The sequence below is a fragment of the Ursus maritimus genome, unplaced genomic scaffold (genome assembly GCF_017311325.1).
Source record: "Ursus maritimus isolate PB19 unplaced genomic scaffold, ASM1731132v1 scaffold_13, whole genome shotgun sequence".
In the NCBI taxonomy this organism is placed as follows: Eukaryota; Metazoa; Chordata; class Mammalia; order Carnivora; family Ursidae; genus Ursus; species Ursus maritimus.
In genome coordinates this window covers 22651471-22670888 of record NW_024423675.1, presented here as the reverse complement: position 1 = coordinate 22670888, position 19418 = coordinate 22651471, and the positions used below count along the sequence as shown (strand labels likewise).

The 19418-nt window shown below is 36.3% G+C and overlaps 2 protein-coding genes across 4 annotated transcripts in view; one reads left to right on the top strand and one right to left on the bottom strand.

Moving 5' to 3' along the window:
- Window positions 1-1964, top strand: part of LAMA4 (laminin subunit alpha 4) — a 137381-nt gene extending 135417 nt beyond the window's left edge. Inside the window, exon 38 of the mRNA XM_008706201.2 lies at window positions 1497-1964. Coding sequence (XP_008704423.2) covers window positions 1497-1642 — 146 coding nt within the window. The 3' untranslated portion in view covers window positions 1643-1964. The remainder of the gene's footprint in view (window positions 1-1496) is intronic.
- A 5541-nt stretch (window positions 1965-7505) lies between these two features.
- FAM229B (family with sequence similarity 229 member B) lies at window positions 7506-19394 on the bottom strand. 3 transcript variants are annotated; one of them, XM_008706204.2, is made up of 4 exons: window positions 19289-19394; window positions 10719-10878; window positions 8924-9062; window positions 7506-7725 (listed from the first exon to the last, which is right to left on the bottom strand). In XM_008706204.2, the coding sequence occupies exons 3-4, from the start codon at window positions 9046-9048 to the stop codon at window positions 7608-7610; spliced, it is 243 nt and encodes an 80-aa protein (XP_008704426.1). In that variant the 5' UTR covers window positions 9049-9062; window positions 10719-10878; window positions 19289-19394; the 3' UTR covers window positions 7506-7607. The 3 variants fall into 3 exon arrangements, with proteins under 3 accessions (XP_008704426.1, XP_008704428.1, XP_008704427.1); XM_008706206.2 differs by having other exon boundaries at window positions 19278-19392; XM_008706205.2 differs by having other exon boundaries at window positions 10719-10875; window positions 19289-19392.
- Window positions 19395-19418: the final 24 nt, after the last annotated feature.

The following is a 19418-nucleotide window of genomic DNA, read 5'->3' as shown; positions in this document are numbered from 1 at the left end:
ATTAGAAATTAAAAACATTTTTAAGACAATGTAGTTCACACATACACACAGATCTGACTATTCCTCTACTGAAAAGCCTGCATTATTCTGTATATAGTCAAGCTTTCGGCCTGAGGAATGTTTGCTCTTAAAATCATGTGTTGATTTTATTGATCAGTTACGTAGGGTTCTGGGGCACTTTATTGTCACCACCCATAATAAATTGTGTGGTGAATTATGAAGATCATAATTTCTATATGAATTATTTCCTCTAGATGATGTTCCCCATGAACCACAGGGTGGTAAGATTGAACAGAATCAAAATCCATGTTCTAAAACTAGTTTCCAAAATGGGCAGAAGAAATAGATGTTTCTGCCCCTTATACTCTTTCCCGTTCACTCATTTTTATTCTGATGATGAAGTACACTGAGCAGCCTTGAAGAATATATATAGTCATACTAATCTAGAGACAAAGGGAAGTGATCTCTCAGCCCCTTCCAAATCTAAAACTTCATAATTATCATTCTAAATATGAAATGCGATTTCCATGATTTATTTTCAGTACAAAGCTTCTGCATAGTCTTAATCTACACAGCTCAGAAAACTTATCACAGCTGCTTGATGATATTTAATTTGCTGTCCTGTTTTATGCTCCTTCCTGAGTTAGTGATTTCTAAGTGTTTTCCATCTTTTATCTGCTACTGCTCACATAGCGGTTTGTACATAATAATAAGCTTTGACTAAATGGATTTTAATTCCATGATATTTCTAAGCTCTCTAAATTGCTTTAAATTATATTGCTTCTATCATCCAACACATTTAATTGTATCTGTACAATTAATAAGCATAAGGCTTCTTCTAGATCTCTAATTAAGATAAGGGGAGGAAGTTCCCCTGGCATACGACAGGGCACCTGTGCCCATACAAAGACCAGACTAGTTATCATTATCCTATTTATAGTTCTTAAACCCTGAGCTCAGAAAAATTAAAATTTAGCTTATGTGAATTCATTATTTTCTCATTATATTTTATGAGCTTGGCAAAAATGTGGGGGCTTAAGGGTGAAGGGTAATGATACAAATTAAACAGAAACATTAACCAAGTCTAAAAATAGTGTAGAAGCAAAAATTCCTTCTGCTTTTCTCAGTAAATCACACAAAATAAGTAAGACCCAGGTAAAATTAACTCTAAGAAGCATAAGCAGGGGCAGATCCTGAAAATTCACTACTGGAGTTGTATACGTAAGTGGTAAATTTCGGCCCCAGAAGATAGCTGAAATACACTCAGAACTTGGATCATGGAAAACATGGCAGAACTTTAAAATTACCACATGTCCACATTACTTCAAAAGCAGATAAAGCTCCTGAGAAAATGAGTCAATTATCACTATATTCCATTTTGACATGTAAATCATCTTGATGATGTGAGCAGTCGTTACATATACTTGTGCCAGAGTCACATTTGGACTTGGAAGGGCTCACCTGCAATCTTTGTTTTCATTTCTTCCTTTTTCCAGAGTCTCTACTGACACCACGCTTGGCCCCCGGCAGACCCTTCACAGGCTGCATCCGTCACTTTGTGATTGACGGGCGCCCTGTGAGCTTCAGCAAAGCAGCCCTGGTCAGCGGAGCCGTGAGCATCAACTCCTGTCCCGCAGCCTGACACGGCAGAGCAAGGCTGCCCCCGTACAAAGTTCTTTAGAGCACTGAAAGAAACGCAAAGCCAGCCGGGAGGAACAGCAACTTTTCCTCCCAGTGGGAGCCTTCATCTAGTTGAACAGGACTTAAATGAATCGTCAGGGAATGGATGTTTATTATCTCTCGTTTGGGTTCTTACCTTGGATCCAAAATGTCTGCAGTGAACAACAATCAAAGGAGTGTCACACTTACTTGCATTGTATTATTTCCTGCTGGTGAAATTACTGTTCCTGTTTCTAATAAAATAGAAGGGATTCTAAATAAACACTGGCACACATTTGTAAGTATGGCTAGATTCTCAGATTCATCTTTCTTTGAATTGAATTACACCAAAATATCTGAGGTTTACTTTTCTTTATCCTGAAAACATTTACTAATTTACATAAAATCTGGAATTAGATGGCAGATTTGTTTTTAGTACTTTTGTTTAATCTATCAGGATAACAAGAATATTTAAAGTTTATAGCAGTTAAAAGGTTGAATAAAGTAAATTTCTAACAAATTATTAGAAAAATGGAAGCATAATTTAATTTTTTTTCTAGAGAAGAAAAAAAGGAGTTAAACCACCTTTTTCCCCTTATTTCTTTAAAAGAAAAATAAAACAGCATGAGGGGAGGCTCCTGTAAGATATTATTACTGTGTGTTCTATATGAGTCGTAGAAGACACTACAGCAAAGAAAGTAAGACATAATCATAAAATTCTATTCAAGAGTACAAAAGTTCTTATTAAAGGTTTTTTTTCCCCCACATAACTACACACAACTAGTATTATCTAATTTTATGATTTTCTTAGGTTTCTAGATTCATAAAGTCTAGAAAAAATAGCCTTGAATAGCTGGTGTGATATTAAAATACAGAAACTGAAATAAAAGAATACTACCCGAAAAGATAATCAACATTGAAGACAGAATGAGAGAAAATAGGCCCTCACAGAATAGGATTAAGGATATGTAGAAGGAATAACTTTTAGGGGTAAGGGAAGAGGGCATAAAATATTTTGAGGAATTACTAAGGGAATAAAATAATCTCTAACCTTGGGGGAAAATATATATGTAAATTTTATATATATATGTAATCCCCTGCTAGCCTCCTGTCTCAGGTACATTAATAATAAAGTTGAAGATATCAATGAAAATAGCTAATATCAATTCATAGAGGAATAACTATATGCCAACCTCCATGAGAAGCTGAAGTTGATTTGATCATTACATTAATTCTATGAGGTGGCATTCAGAGATGAGAAACTTGAGACTTAGAAAAGTTAGGGATATATTGCCGGCTGTCATTCAACTAGGCCAAAGAACCAGGTTTCAAAACAAGGGGCAGCATGATTACCCCCTTGCTTCCTGCCTCCAGAGAACTATCTGCCAGCTATCAGTTGTCCTCTAAAGCTGGAGTCACAAACCCAAATCCCTACAGAGCCAGAGAGTTACCATAAAGGAGTAAAGCTGGTAGGGTCTGACTGACAAAATCAAGAGGGCACTTGCCAGGCTTATCTAGAAAGCCAGCAGATGCTCAACTCAGCTGACTCTCACCATGAAAAAACACAAGTCTTAAAGGACCAGAATTTCCAACAGAAGCTGGAAATGTTAAATTTGGGCCATTTGGAATGGCCTGAGTTTCTGCTGGTAACTAATTAAATTAAAGCAACAGCAACCACAATACCAGGCTGACCAAACAAAACCTTGTAAACATATGTGACATCTAAACAAAAACTCTGAATCCAAGAGTGTAGAGCCTTAACAAGTACAGACTGAACCAGTGCTCAAAACACACTGCACCATCATAATATTCCCTCCATCAGACCCAAACAGGAAGAAGTGATTCTGAAACACCCTACCATTTTCTTTTTTAAAAGATTTTCCAGAAGCATCCTAGAGGGCCACCTAGTTCCTCGTTCTCAGCAATAGCACAAAGTAAACAAAACCAGCCCAGCTGCAGACCCTGTCTGGACCTACTTAGTGGTTCCTGCACGCATGTGCATGGACTCACATATATAGACTGAAAACACAAAAATTCTTCTACCTTCTCCACAATTTACAAAGCCACTTTGCAGCGTATTTCACATTCGTATACTTGACAAATGAGAATCTACTGAATCTACTGACCCATATAACTCCTGACCACCACACGATGACCTGAAACCGAATTTGCCATTCTTAAGAGCCTGATTCAGCTCTTAGATGGGACTCCATCTTCTTTCATCTTCTGTCTAGGGAGAAAAAAAAGTCATTATTTTTTTTCTTTTAAACATAGTATATCGGGATTTCATATAGAGAAACATGGGTTGGGTGCTCATAGTAATTTTGACCAATTATTGTTTTGGTCCCTGCCAGTTCAGAGCCCTTTCACAATGAAGAGGCCTCCCATAGCCCCAGTTTGAAGGAAGAGCCCTATTTAGGCCTGTGTCCTACCTCCTTTTGTCATGACTACAGCTGATTGGACAAGAATACTGTACCATAGCTTCCCAGTGAAGCAACATCCCATTATCTGGAGGTGTGTGACGATGAATTCAAATCATCAGATATTTTCTCTTAAAATTCTGGACTGGGAAACATGAAAGAATCAAGGACTTAGCAGTAGAGGCTGAAGCCAAAATAAAACTATTTGAAAGCATGGTTTTAAGTGTTTAACACACATTTATAAACACGCACTTTTAAAAAAGAAAGAAAAAGAACTTAGCATTTCCCATTCTCTAGATGTAGAATAATACATCTACCTGCCCGTTGTCTAGAACACACCACTCGATTCTCAGCCTGGAGTTTGTAGGTGGAATGTATTTCAGAAAATACTAGGATCTATTTGTTCTCTGGGCCCCCACATCCTTGTATGTAACATAGTAGTAGAGGGTGTCAGGTAGAGTCTTTCTATTTCTTTTAATCTGTGACTACAGCCCATAGCTGGGACCATAAAACAGTAAATACGTCACTTTTGAAGTGTGAAGTCAATCCCTTCTCCTTTAGGACTAACTCAGAGAAGCCATTTCAGCACAACCAGCAATGTAACATGACAATCCCCCAATATCGCGCATGCGCGCACACACACACACACACACACACACACACACACACACACGGTCTATATAAAGAGGCTAGAAGGGCAACAAAATGAGGCACCATCCAGAATGTAAACTCCATGAAATTGTGTCTGTGTTATTCACTGATGTGTTGTAAGAACAATGGAATAGCACCTGACACCTAGGTTTATGTTCAATAAATATTTGCTGAGTGAATTTCAGGAAAGCAGAATTTCCATAAAAGTTACCCCTCACCTTACCTCCCAGTGCAGTCACTTGTAAAGTGCCTGGGACTCTTGAGGGAAAAAAAAATCTGGTATTGATTCTCCCCTTGGGATCCCCTGAGCCCCAGGGATCTCTGATTGCTGAGATTGTAGGGGTAGAACAGGGAAAAAATGGTACAGCCCACCAGAGAGACAAGAAGCACTCCCTCAGATCTTTGGTAACCTTTCAAGTCCTGAAAAGTAGGGAAGAAGTTTGGCTACATGGATAAGGCCACTCCGTTTTTAAACTTCACAACACCAGAGGACATCATCCCCAGAGGACACTGCTAGGGGGCAGAATGGCCCAGGTGGCAGGTGCGGGGCGGGGTGGGGGGGATGGGGGGGGCAGGTAGATGAGTCTGAGGAATGAAAGCCTGTTATCATCTGCCAAGGTATGGGACAGGAAAAAGCACACAGAAGAGGAAGCTAGATGATATGACCAGCCAGAAGCAGCAGTTGAATCCCTCAAGGAGCTCCTGAAGTATAGTAATGGCGGCTGCTCAGCCCTGAGTGCCTCACCAACCTAGCCAGACCATAGTGCATTTACAGTGAGCTCAATCAGCTGCCTCAACAGAATATGTTTTAAAATGATCACATCTAAAGATGAATGACTAATGAGCTGATGTCATCCTGGAGGAAGGTTATGAAAGCATGATGCCCCCAAACCTGTTTACAGTCCCTCACAGAAAGCCCATATCTAGCAATGTAAGCAATGTAAGCAGCCATTTACTCAAGGCAGAGGCTTTAGAAGAATAAAGAATTCATGCTGGTAAAAAACTTACTGATTTATCCTTTTAATATGTCTTTATGATCTACAGTAATGTCTCTATTCTCATTCCTGATATCAGTAGTTTGTGTCTTCTTTTTTCCCCGATAATTCTGTTTAGAGGTTTATCGATTCTATCGATCTTTTCAAAGTACCAGCTTTTGGTTTCATTGATTTTTCTCTATTATTTATTTTATTGATCTCTGGTCTTTATTATTTCTTTCTTACTGCCTCTTTTGGGTTTTGTTTGCCCATCTTTTCTGTTTTCTTAAGGTGAAAGCTTAGATCATTCGCTTGAGATTTTTTTTCTAATGAAAGAATTTAATGTTTTATAAGCACTATTCAACTGTACGCCATCCATTTTGATATGTTGTGTTTCCATTTTCATTCAGCTCAACATACTCTTCTAATTTCTCCTGCCATTTCTTTATTCACGGGTTATTTGAAAACCTGTCATTTAAGTACCCGAATATTTGGAGATTCTCTGGATATTTTTCTATTGATTTCTAACTTAATTCTACTGTGGAATATACTTGCATACTCTGCATATTTTGCCTATTTTTCAATTTATTGAGACTTGCCTTGTTGACCTCAGTGTGGTCTATTCTTGGTGAGTTTTCCATGTGTACTTGAAAAGAATGTACAGTCTCTGCTATACTATCATTCTTCTTCCAGTTGTTGAAAGATGTTGAAATCTCCAACTATAAAATTGTTTCTTTTCAATTTTATCAGTTTTTGATTCATATACTTCAAAGCTCTGCATAAACACTTAAAATTGTTATAACCATTTTAACATTATGAAATGCCTCTCTTTATTCCTGGTAGTATTCTTCGTTCTAAAATTGTCTTGTCTATAATCAATATAGGCTATTCCAACTTTCTTTTGATAAATGTTTACATGGTATATCTATTTTTACCTTTCATATTTTTAACTTACATGTCTCTTAGTATTTAAAGTAAGTTCAAGTAGATAGCATCTTCTTTTCTAGCCAATCAGGGGTAGAAAATGACTCTGCCTAGTCATTGAAGTATTTCAACCTTTTGTAATTAATATAAATATCAATATAATTTGGCTTAAATTCATTATCTTAGTATCCTTTTTCCCATTTTCCCATTTCCCATAAAGAAATGACTTCTTTAGGATTGAGTGGTATTTAGTCCATTTTATCTCCACTATTGGGTATTAGCTCTCTGTTATTGTTTGTTTTTAGAGATAACTCTAAGGTTTACAATTTATTGGGATGCCTGGGTGGCTCAGTTCAGTAAAGCATCTGCCTTCGGCTCAGGTCATGATCCCAGGGTCCTGAGATTGAGCCCCGCATCAGGCTCCTTGCTCAGTGAAGAGCCTGCTTCTCCCTCTCCCTCTGCCTGCCATTCCCCCTACTTGTGCTCTCTCTCTTGCTCTCTCTCGCTCTCTTTGTGTCAAATAAATAAATAAAATCTTTTTTTAAAAAAAAGATATCAAGCCAGAAACTGGCTTAGGGTATTCAAGTGAAAGGATTCAGCTAAGTGGCAACCCAAATATAAACAAAGAAAACCAGCCTAAAACACATTAAGTATTTAGAACAGGCCTTTCATGATTGATAATCAAGGTGGATTAACCTTCATCTTGAATTATTGATATTAATGATCCACTGTGAGCAAAATGATCTCTAAAGTACTTTCTAATTGTGAAATATTATTCTGTCTTATCTATCAAACATAACTGATGGCTTATCACTACATATTTTACAGACGACATTGTGTCTTTTCCTACTAAAAGAAAATATTTCCACTATTGTCATCATCCAAAGGTGCCACCACTTTTATTTGTTTATCAGATCATAAGATGATACTGGCCCATTACCCTTGACCTAGTCAGACCTCTACAAAAGGCTTAATGATGCTATTTAGGATGCATTTCCTTGCTGCTTTGTGCGGGTGGCTTTCGCATTGTTGCATAGACAGTGATGGGAACATCAGTTATTGTAAGGCAATGACTTCCAGGGCATCTTCGGAGTTGCCTGAATAAAAGAGCAAATGACATGTGGTTAGATACTAAAAAGGAAATTTTTTCAGAGCAGCAAAGTTTGCATATCAACTGTTTTAAATCATTTTGAAATCTTTGAATGTCACAATATAATTATAACACCGTGGCACTGATGAGCCATTTTAGACTTAAGTTGCAAAGAAATTGTGGCTGTCGCCATACATTTAGTCACAGGGAATTCATAAATATAAAATAACCCTCTGCGTGATCATTTTGAAAGGTATGCAGTGATTGCTAAATGGCAAAAAAAGGCGGGAGGGAAGTGCATAGTTGTAAACATAGTGATAATACTATGGCAATTTATGCAATCACTCCAATTGAGTGATCTAAAACCTACAATGTTTGTGAAAAATATAAAACTGAACATACTATTCCATATACTATTCAAATGTTGATTGAATCTCAGGTTTAAAAGAATCTTTAAATGACATCTAGTCCAAAAATACATCCAGTGCTTGAATTTCTGTTCCAACATTCCCACCAGATAATCACCTAACCTCAGACATTTCTAAAGACGAGTGCTTGGTACTTCCCAAATACTTCCCAAAATAGTACTACATCCTTGAATAACTGATTTTTTTTAAGTACCTGCCTCATTAAGCTCAAATCTGTGTTCTAAAAATTTCCAAGATGTGAGAAATCTAACAATGTAGTATTTGATGTTTGCTATGGTAAGCAGCAGAAAAGTGGAACAAATCCTATTTGTTACAGTTTTCTTCAATTTGCAGAAAGTGATTTTGTTCTATAAAACATTCATACTCTATATTACTATCTCTCTGCTAAAAATCAAATCAAAGCCAAAGTAACACTAAATCTGAGATGGGGGTCTTCTTCATATTTGTAGCTTTATGCCTAGCATATAGTAGCCCTAAAGATTTGCTTGTTTAAATGAATGTTATCTTTCTTGTAACTATCAACAACAAAAACAACAACAATCTAGCTAAAAATGTCCAAAAAAAAAAGAATCGGTCTATCACTGAGACAGAGGTACCAAAAACAAACTACGGTAAGAAAACCTGGAATCTGCTAATACTAATTTAATAACAACAGTGTTTGTTAATATTAATTTAACGGTCCTGACTTCTGTCTTGCTGATATTGAACATCAACTAGAGCTGCTATTGATAATAGCCATTACGCATTTCCTCGGTCATTAGGATGAGCAGACCTTACCTAGTTGGTGACATCTCCTTCCCATTACAGGCAGCACTGGAGCTCAGCCCAGATTCCAGCCCAGTGGAAGAATCTCCTCCTTCCACTGGAAACCTCCTTGGCTGGGTCCCAAACCGAAAAGGCATAATTCACTGAAAACCTAGATTAGAAAGTTAAAATAATGGCATGGGGCTGAGTTGTCTTCAAAAAGCTCTTTGGAGACTTTAATGTTATTATTTTGTCATAGGTATTTAGAAACATTCTGAAAATGACATTTTAAAATATCTATAAAAGTATATAAATGCTATATTACACAACTCCCCCTTACATACAATTTGAAGTCTAGCAACAAATATAAAACAGCCACTAGATGGTAGAAGTAAACTGTGCCTTATGGTCAACATTATTGAAGTCTATTTCTGCTGTGTGAAAAAAAAACAACAAAACAGTTTGCTTGAAATGGGTGTTACAAGCAACAAGCTTGAGCCCCTACTTCCACTCCCCACTGCCTCTCTGCTAAGCCCTTCTTTTCCTCACAAGTATAGCCGAGCCTCACATCCTCCATGACAGCTTCCATTAACCCTATTCCTGATGGTCATTCATCTCCCCCACCTCTCTCCATTTACAGCGCAATAGTTAAGAAAGTGGGAGAGTTGGACAGACTATGTAATCCTAAGCAAGGTACTTAACCAAGTATGCTTCTCAAGGATAAATTGGGAATAATAGTATCTCCTTTCAGGGTAATAGTGAGGATTAAATAAGCTAAGACATAAAATGCAGTGCCTAACACATAGTTAGTGCTCAATAAATGTTAACTATTAGTCCCAGCAGATGCTACTGGGCATTATTAAATATATGTACACACACAGACACATGACATAATGTATATGTGAGACACACAATAAGTGTGATATACATACACACACACACACAACTATACAAAATAAGCTCTTTACTGGCTACTAGTGCCTCTACTCGGAACTCTTCCCCAGCCCACTGCTCCCCACTCCTTACTTACTAGGCCCAACTCATTAAGTCTGAATTTACATTTCACTTGCTCAGAGAAGCCTTCCATAACCACTCCATTATAGAAGTTTTCATAGCACTCTCTATTTTGGCTTTGCAACAGTTATCACTCTAATTCAGGATTTCTCAATGTGACACTATGCACATCTGGGGCCAGATAGTTTTTTGTTGGGGAGAGAAGTTGGCCTGTGCTTTGTAGATGTTTTGCAGCATCAAGGCCTCTACCTACCACATGCCAAGAGCACCCCTCCCCCAAACTTGCGACCATCAAAAATGTCTCCGGAAACTGCCAAATGTTCCCTGGTGGAGAAGGGGAAGAAATCACCCCTCTTGAGAACCAGCACCCTAATTTTTTGTAAATGTTTTTGCTTAATCATTGCCCCCCCCCCCGCCCAACTTCATGACTGTCTTTGTCACCACTGACTGAATCGTGAATACCTAGAACAGTGGCTAGGCACACAGTAGCTAATAACTATTTTGTATCAATTTACATGTGTTCAACAAAAGACAGGAAAAATGAAGTATGACTTATAACTGTTTTTTATGCCTAGAACAGTATTCTATGCCTAATAAGTAAGTGTTTATTGTAATAATAAAACTAAATTATTACAGTTTAGGAATTTGAATACTATATGTAATCGTTTTTATTATGTTTCCTTTATCAAGGAAAAAAGTGGTATGCTCAATAACAAGCTAGTAAAACTACAATAAAATCTATGGTTTAGAAAAATTATCTAATATATGTAGGTATTAAGTTTTAGTTAATTTTACCAAGGATACATAGACTTACCAAAATAGGCTGAGTCTGATTCCTGTAGAGGTGAATAAATCAACTGCTTCTACTGACCTTCCATAGAAGGCTGGAATTGCCAAAGGAATGATGATCAAATGTTCCAGTGACACCCAGAAATTATTACATCAGAAGATTCTTTCACATAGTTTCCTACCTGCTAAAGAATAAAATGTCACAATTCATAGCTCCAGCAGCTGAAACTCAGAATTGTCTCTAAAGTTTGACAGTCTTATTCTTATCACAGCCTTATTCTCCAATGATATGAAATATTTTAATCTATGAATGAATTTATATTCTAAACCTACAGTCTAATCTGTACAAAATCAAGAGATTCTTCTCACTTTATATCCCATTTTCCTCATTATTTGTATATTCCAGTTTTTCCCTTAACTATTAATACAAATTAATCCAATCTAACTATGACCTCATCCCACACCAAAGTCCTCAAACTGCCCTTTTACAAATTTCGCTATGACCCTTCCTACGTGGGATTCTTTATATCTTCTCCCTAATGCCTGGACTACCTCTTCTATTTCCTCAAGAACCTTTAAATTCCCAAATGACAGAAATAAAGACAATTGAGAAAATAAGAATACATCTTGTACTGTCCTCTTGTTCTGTTCTCTGGACACTGAGGCTCTCCTCTGTTTGTACCATCTCCGCCAAAGGAATGATGATCAATGTCCCAGTGACACCCAAAAATTATGACATCAGAATTCCTTCATATAGGTTCCTATCTGCTAAAGAATAAAATGTGTCATAGTTCATAGCCCCAGCAACAAGATGAAACTTATCTTCTGGACTGCCCTCTCTGCCCCAACTTCTGTAGCAATAGCTCACCTCACTGAATGTTATACTAAAGTATATCTTTAAGCCAGAACATTTCCCTTCAGCTAATCTTTTTTTTCCCATTTTCAGAGTTGATGACAAACTATTAAATGACATTAAGCATTTTTTTCATTTAATGAAAACCTTTTTTTACTACCCACATTTTCTAAGTTCCCACTGTTTTGTTTTCATATGATTTACACGACAGAAAGTTGGCATTTTACATAATTAAGTTGATGTTAGACAAAATCTTACCTTTACCTTCTTTTTCTTCCTAGGGTGCTATGTGTGAATAGTTGATCACAATTTTAGCTAAGAGAAACCATTTAACTGACTGTGTCATAGTTAGACAAACTGAAATAATTGCTAGCCATTGTTAGCTAATGTATCATTAGGACCTAAACATTTGATCCTTAGGATGGCAAAAATTTTTAATAGTTTACATTTTCTAGTGGAGATGGCTGTGGGAAAACAATAGGTTTTGACATGAGAATTAGGTTTGAATTTTAATACCATGTTAACTCTGAGACTTTGAGCAAATCACTAAAAGTTTGCCTGAAAAAATGGTATGAATTTCTACATCATAGAGTTGTTTTGAGGAACAAAAATCTAATATGTAATAAAGCCAATGTCTGAGATACAAAAATTCCATCAGCACACATTCTTTTATCTTTGTGCATAATTCTTGAAATCAGTGTTGAAGCATTGATTTTTTTTTTAGTCATCGATATATTTTTAAACTACAAAGTGAAGTATCTGCATGTGAAGTATTCATAAATTCCTCTCATTTACTATGATTTTTAACTAGTTATTTGGCACAAGTTGCACCAAGTTTCTTTTTTTGGTATGGGGGACACAATGAAATAAACCAAACAGTAGCCTTAATGATGAAACTTTCTAGCACTAGAGTAATAATACATCACAAAATGAACTTGACTCTCCAGCAGATCTTCACAGAGAAATGGATGAATATGTTAAGTATAGATATTGGGGGAGGGGTGTTGGAGATGGTGAAATCTCTAATTATTCTTTCTTAATCCTTATAAGCCTGAGAGTAATAATAATCTTTCAATCCTCAGAATATTGATCCATGAGATGCAGAAAAGGAGTAATGCTTGAACTTGTCATATCCTAAGACAATAGATCTATTACTAGGAATAATTCATTCGTACAACAAATATTTGCTGAGAATCCACCATGAGCCAGACATATGTTAAGTGCTGAAGATAAAACATTGAGCGAAACAAACACAGTGTCTATCCTAGTAGAATTTACAGGTTAGGGTAGTCTATGTCCTACACTAGGATATCAAATCAAAGTCTAAAGAACAAGTAGACATTAACTAGGTGAAAATGGGTGGGAAGTAAAAACATTGAGACAGTTGAGGATGGGGCAAACAGAGGAAACAGCATGTGCAAAGATTATGTGCCAGCAGAGAAGACAACAGAAAATATGAAAGGCCAGCATAACCATAGTAGAAAAAATAAGAAAGAAATAAGGTCAGAGAAATAAGTAGAGGCTAAACCGAGCAGGAACATAAACCCAAGTTAAAGACTTTATGAGCAAGGAAGCTCACAAAAGACTTTTACTCTTTCAAGAAACGTATTAGGTTTCATTGATTTTTCTCTGTTGTCTGTTTTCTATTTGATTTCTTCTCCAATCTTTAGTATTTCCTTTTTTTCTGTTTACTTTGGACTTAATCTGTTTCTCTTTTTCTAGTATCTTAAAAAGGAAGCCTAGATCATTGATTTGAGACCTACCTTCTTGATATAAGCATTTAATTCTATAAATATCCATCAAAGCACTACCTGAGATTCATTCCACAAATTTTGAAATGTTGTATTTTCATTACCTTCAGTTAAAAATTTCCCTCTTGGTTTCTTCTTTGACCTATGAGTTATTTAGAACAGTGTTATTTTGTTTTCAAATACATGAAAATATTCTAGCTAGTTCTTCTTTATTGATTTCTTAGATTCCATTGTTGGCAGAGAACATTTTTGTATGATTATAATTCTTTTATGTTTATTGAGACTTGCTTACGGTCGGAATATGGACTACCTTGATAAGTTCCACATACTCTTGAAAAGAATGTATATTCTGCTGTCACTGTGTGAAGTGTTCTATCACTGTAATTACTTGGTTGGTAGAGTTGTTCAAGTCTTCTGCATTCTTACTGACTTCCTGTATTCTTCTTTATCAATTTTTGAAATAAGGATGTTGAAATCTCCAAATATAATTATGAATGTATCTGTCTCTCCTTTCTATTCTGCCAGTTTTTGCTTCACATATTTTGAAGCTCTAATATTAGGTACCTAAATATTTAATAGTGTTATGTCCTCCTAATGAATCGATAACTTTATTATTAAAAACTATCCTTCTTTATCTCTAGTAATATTCTGTGCTCTGAAATTTATATAGATACTTTATCTCTAGTAATATTTATTTAGATACTTTATCTCTAGTAATATTCTTGACTGAAATTTATATAGATACTTTCTATTCATTAATTTTAGTATAATGTATCTTTTCCTGTCTTTTTACTTTTCACCTATCTGGTCTTTAGAGTCAACGTGGTTTTCTTATAAACAGTATATAGTTGACTTTTGCTTTTTCTTATCTACTCTGATGATCTCGGACTTTTAATTAGCATGTCAATTATTTACATTTAATGTGACAGATATAACTGAATTTGTATGCCCTCTTGCTATTTGTATTCTATTTGTGCTATCTGTTCTTTTTTCCCTTTTTTCTTATTCTGTTCTTTTGACACACCTGAGTATATTTTATGAATCTATTCTATCTTCATTATTGGCTTATTGCTTTACAACTTTTTGTTTTCTCTTTGGTTACTTTAGGGTTTATAGTACACATTTTTAACTTTTCTGTTTGCCTTAAATAACATTATTCCACTTCACATACACCAAAAGAACCTTACACTTCTGTATTATTTTATCATACATTTTACTTCTACATATATTATAAACCCCACAACACATTATAAGTTTCTCTTTAAGCAACTGTTTTTAAAGAAAAATTTAAAAACAAGTGAACTCTTTTATGTTTACCCACATATTTATCATTTTCTTGGTCTTGATCCCCTTCAGTAGGTCCAGATTTCCCTCCAACATCATTTTCCTTTTATCTGAATGAAGATTTTCATTTAACAGTTCTAGTCTACTAGCAATCAATTCATTCCGTTTTTGTATGTTTTTACTTCACCTCCACTTTTTTCATCTCCATTTTTGAACAATATTTTTGCTGAGTATAAAACCCTGTCAACAGTTTTGTTTTGTGGGGCTCTTTTTAAGTACTTAAAGATTTTGCTCCAGTTCTCGGACTTGCATTGTTTCTAAGTCTGCTTTTATTCTTAACTTTGTTCCTCTACATGTAGTGTACCTTTTTTCCTCTGGGTGCTTTTAATATTTTTCTTAGTCGCTGGTATTAATTTGATTATAATGTGCTTGGTGTGGTTTTATTCCTGTTTCCTGCGTCTAAAGTTTCATTGAGCTTCTTGGGTCTGTGGGTTCATAGTTTTTATCACACATGAAAACTTTTCAGATATTATCTCTTCAAGTATGTTTTTGTTTCCTCCTTCTGGAACTCCAATTACTGTATAAAAAGCTGTTTGAAGTTGTCCCATAGCTCACTGATCCTTTTTTACTTTCTTTTGGTTCTACTTTGAATAATTTCTACTGTTAAATCTTTAAGTTCATTACTCTTTTCATTTACAACGTCTAATCTGCTCTTAATTCCATCCAGTGTACTTTTCATCTTAGACATTGCATTCTTTTTTATTTCTAGATGTCTGACTTGGGTCTTTTATATTTGTCTCTTCTTAATCTTTCCATGCTTCCTTCTGCCTTCTTGAAAATATGGAGTGTATTTATATTATTTTAATGTCCTCTTCTACAATTCTTTCATTTGTGCCATTTCTTGGTTTGCTTTTACTGATTCCTTTTAACCTCATATGGAGTGTTTTCTACATCTTTGCCTATCTTGCAATTTTTCATCTGATGCCAGACATCGTGAATTTTACGTTGTTGAAGACTGGATTTTATTTTTAGTCCTCTAAGCACTTTCAAGTTTTTATCTGGAACACAGTTACGTGGAAATAGCTTGGCTCTTTGGAGGCTTGATTTTACACTTTTCCTGGGCTAGATGAGAACAGCCTTTCATCTATGGCTAATTTCTCTCCCCTACTGAGGCAATATCCTTAGTGTACTCAACACTCCCAGATATTACAGGGCTCTTCCACTAAAGATACTGGGAATGTAAACTAGTCCCAGCCTTGTGTGAACCCCCAAAATTGTTCTGCCTGCTTCTTCCCAGTGGTTCATTCCTCAGTCTCAAGTAGTTTACCCACATACATATATTGATCAGTACTCAGTTTAAGGCTCAGAAATTCCCTGAAGATCTCCAGAGCTTTCTCAATACACTCACTCCTCTCTGGCTCTGAAAATTCTAGCTGCCTTGGTCCCACAGAATTTTCAATTCTGTCTCCCCAACTCAGGATGGCTGCTGAGCTGTGTGTGAGCTCTGTTCATCAGAAAGAAGTTACTAGGTCTAGTCCATACTCAAGGAGAGGGAATGCTGTATTCTGATATCATGTCTGAGAATGCTTGTAATGTACTTATAAATGTTGTTCATCAAATATTTCTGGCTTTCTGCCTTCTGGAAATTGCAATTCCTGGCCCCCTATGATTACTCAGAGCCCATGTGACTAGTTTTGGCCAGTGAGTTAACAACAGCCATTAAATACAGTGCAAGATCCTCTTGAGTTGTCTTTCTCTCTGCCACAAAAGGCAAGAATGTACCAAATAGTGGTAGCTCAGCAACCCAGGTGCCAGAGTGAGATAAACATAAAGCACAACCACAGAGACCTACCGAAAGATATGGATCATGTGCAAAAATATAAACCTTCATTGTTTTACACCCCTGAGATTCAGGAGTTAGTTTGTTACCACAACTTAGCAAAATTTATCATGACCTAAACAGACTTAGGTCCAGACTTAAGAACTGCCATAACAAAAATCTAAAATATAAGTCATTAGCATAGTGGTCAGGCAGCAGGTGACAAGAAACTGTTATTGGAAGCTGAAAGGATAGTTATTTACGTTATTAGTGGCAAATATAGTGGGGAAAAACCTTTGCAAAACTCTTGTGATAACCTAGAAGACAGATTATTTACTAATGAACTTGAATTTGAGTGGAAAAGGTTAGAAGACAATATTGGTAAAATGGTGGTTGCTATGGTTGTGTTTGTCAAGTTATATGAAAGAGAGGAGACGGGCTCAGAAATGCAGTGTGCCAACAGGAATAAAAATGGATAGAGCCCCCACAAATTCTAATTATATTCAAGTGACAACTTGGAAAGTCAAAGAAGTATAATTTTCTTGGAACACATCTTATTCCCCCTCAGAACTTTGCAATGTATTTTCAACGTCTTCCAGTACTGAATGTTCTATAAATGAGTCTAACAAACCCTAATTGTTTCTTCTCCACCATCCCCCCCCTCAGACCTGCCACCACCTTTGTTTCTTGCCTGGGTGCCCACAGAATTCTTTAATTCTGAAGACCGAGTAACTTAACCAGGATATATCCTAGTGTTGTCTGTTCTATAGAAATTTTTCCATGGAACATGGTATATCCTTTTTTTTATTGAAGTATAATTAACATACAGTGTTATATTAGTTTCAGATGTACAATATGATTCAACATTTCTATACATTACCCAGTATTCACCATGATAAGCGTACTCTTAATACTTTTCCTATAATTCTTAATCCTGTATCCTTTTAATCTATAGATTTTCTTTCCTTTAGTATTTTTTATATCAGTAAGGACATTTCTTCTTCCGTTTGCTGTGTTCTCTATTTCAGAGGCACTTATTAATCTCATGTCAAACCATCTTTGTCTCTTTCATATATATTCTCTTCTATGAGATTTAATACCTTTGTCCTTTGCCTCAGTTTTCTCTGCGATTATCTCAAGCTTCTCATCTACATCAGTAATTTGATTTTCAGCTCTCTAGTCTGCCTCTTTGTGTTTCTAATTCTTCATTTCTAAAACCAATTCTTCTACTTACAGCTATAGTTTGAAAGGTAAGTTATATTTTTTTCACTGTTTTTGGATCAGAGGAGGTATATTATAACTCCACTAGAGCTGTGTATAACCCTCCAGGATGGCCTGGGTTCTGCTTGCTCTTCTGAGTTTGCTGAATATCTTAAATGAGGTCTCAGTCCATCTAATCAGGAGTGTATTGAACTCCAGGCTATGCTCAAACATATGACTTCAATGTGAATTCTTGGAAAATATAAACTCTAAAAAGTTGTTCTGCTTCTACTGAGGTCCTGAAATGGTGGTATATAAGGCTCTGCCTTGATTCTTAAGCAGAATTGCCTCTCAGTCTGATTCTCTCCAGACTGAAGTTATTAATGAGACTTGTTAGGACTTTCTTAATTTAACTCGTTCCCATGTATGAACTGTGCTCTATGAGATATAGAGCCTGCAGAAGCCAGAACACCAGATGAGCTGACACCATAACTCACTGCACACACCAACTAACATCACTGCCTACAAACTGGACCAAACTTTGCAAATTTTGGAAGCCCCAGGCTTTGGGACTTCAACCTCAAAATCTGAAGTGAAGTGTTGGTGATTCCAGACTACACTCCCATTGACTCCATGCTCACTAATAAGCAGTTAAGAGTAAAAGCTAGCAATTGCAAAACATTCTGGATTAAAAGTTGCCTATTAATCACAAGGGATATAAGTACCAAGGTTAAAAATATACAAATGGAAATGTGGAAAAGCCTAAGCACCATAAAACTAACCCATTGCAACTTCAAAGTTACCAGCGATCAGAGAAATATAGTAACAACTATTATTTGTCTTGGTGGAAGAATAAGGTGTTCTAATCGATCTTAATCACCACACATAATTGTACATATACTTAAAACTTTTTTTGTTTTAATTTAATGGAGATGGCTTCCTGGGATTTTGTAGTTCCTCAGAATTTTGTGGAAATTATTAATTTCAGTAAAGAAGTGGGGAGTTCTTAATTGAAATGTGGTCTAAATTGATCAATGAGTTCAGAATGTTTTTCAATGCTTGACAGTTTTTGATACTTGGTAATTTTCAGGAATGTCTGATTTTTTAGTCTTCTTCCTTCCATCTAATTTACGTAAATCTAATGCCTAGTTTTAATTTCATCTCTTCCACTAGACTTCTATTTACTGATCTACATCCCCACCCACTGAATCCTACTGAATTTACAGTCAGCACCACACAATATCGTAACACAAAAACCGTTTTAGTATTTTTTATGTATCTTAGACTGTAGGCTTCTTGGAGCTATATATTTGTCTTGATTTATTTTGAACACTCTATTTGGCCTAGAAGTTAATGTCGGGAGTATACAGCTTCAACGAACACTGCTTAGGTCTCTGAAGCGCTTTTTTGTCAAAGTGTCTAAACCGCCTCGTTTCGGTTGTAGCCTGACACGCCTATTTGTCTGGGGTTTCTTTGTGCTTAGCGACACTGTTTTCTGTTAGAAGAAAGGGCTTGTTGGATAGACGCACCAAAGCAGAGCGTCCCGAGGAGTCCGATTAAACGGAATTTGACCCAACTCCCAGGGTGTTGAGACTGTGAACAAGAACTAAACTTCTGATAGCCCATAGACACTTTTAAAGACACACATTTTAAAATCCCACTCCAAAGCCTAGTTACCCGCCAGTTACCCCGGCCTCCGGAGCTGCCGAAGCTCAAAGATGGTGGCAAGCAGCAAGACCTACGGTCCAGAGGCCCAGTCGCTATGGTAACGGTGGGACGCAAGTACCCTTGAGCGGCCTTCTGACGGAAAAACTTAGC

Excerpts from the sequence above, each read along its gene's own strand:
- FAM229B (XM_008706204.2), bottom strand. The coding sequence starts at position 9,048 with ATGCCTTTTCGGTTTGGGACCCAGCCAAGGAGGTTTCCAGTGGAAGGA. Across the intron at positions 7,726-8,923 it reads AAGGAGATGTCACCAACTAG|GCAACTCCGAAGATGCCCTG; the intron begins GTAAGGTCTGCT and ends TCTTTTATTCAG.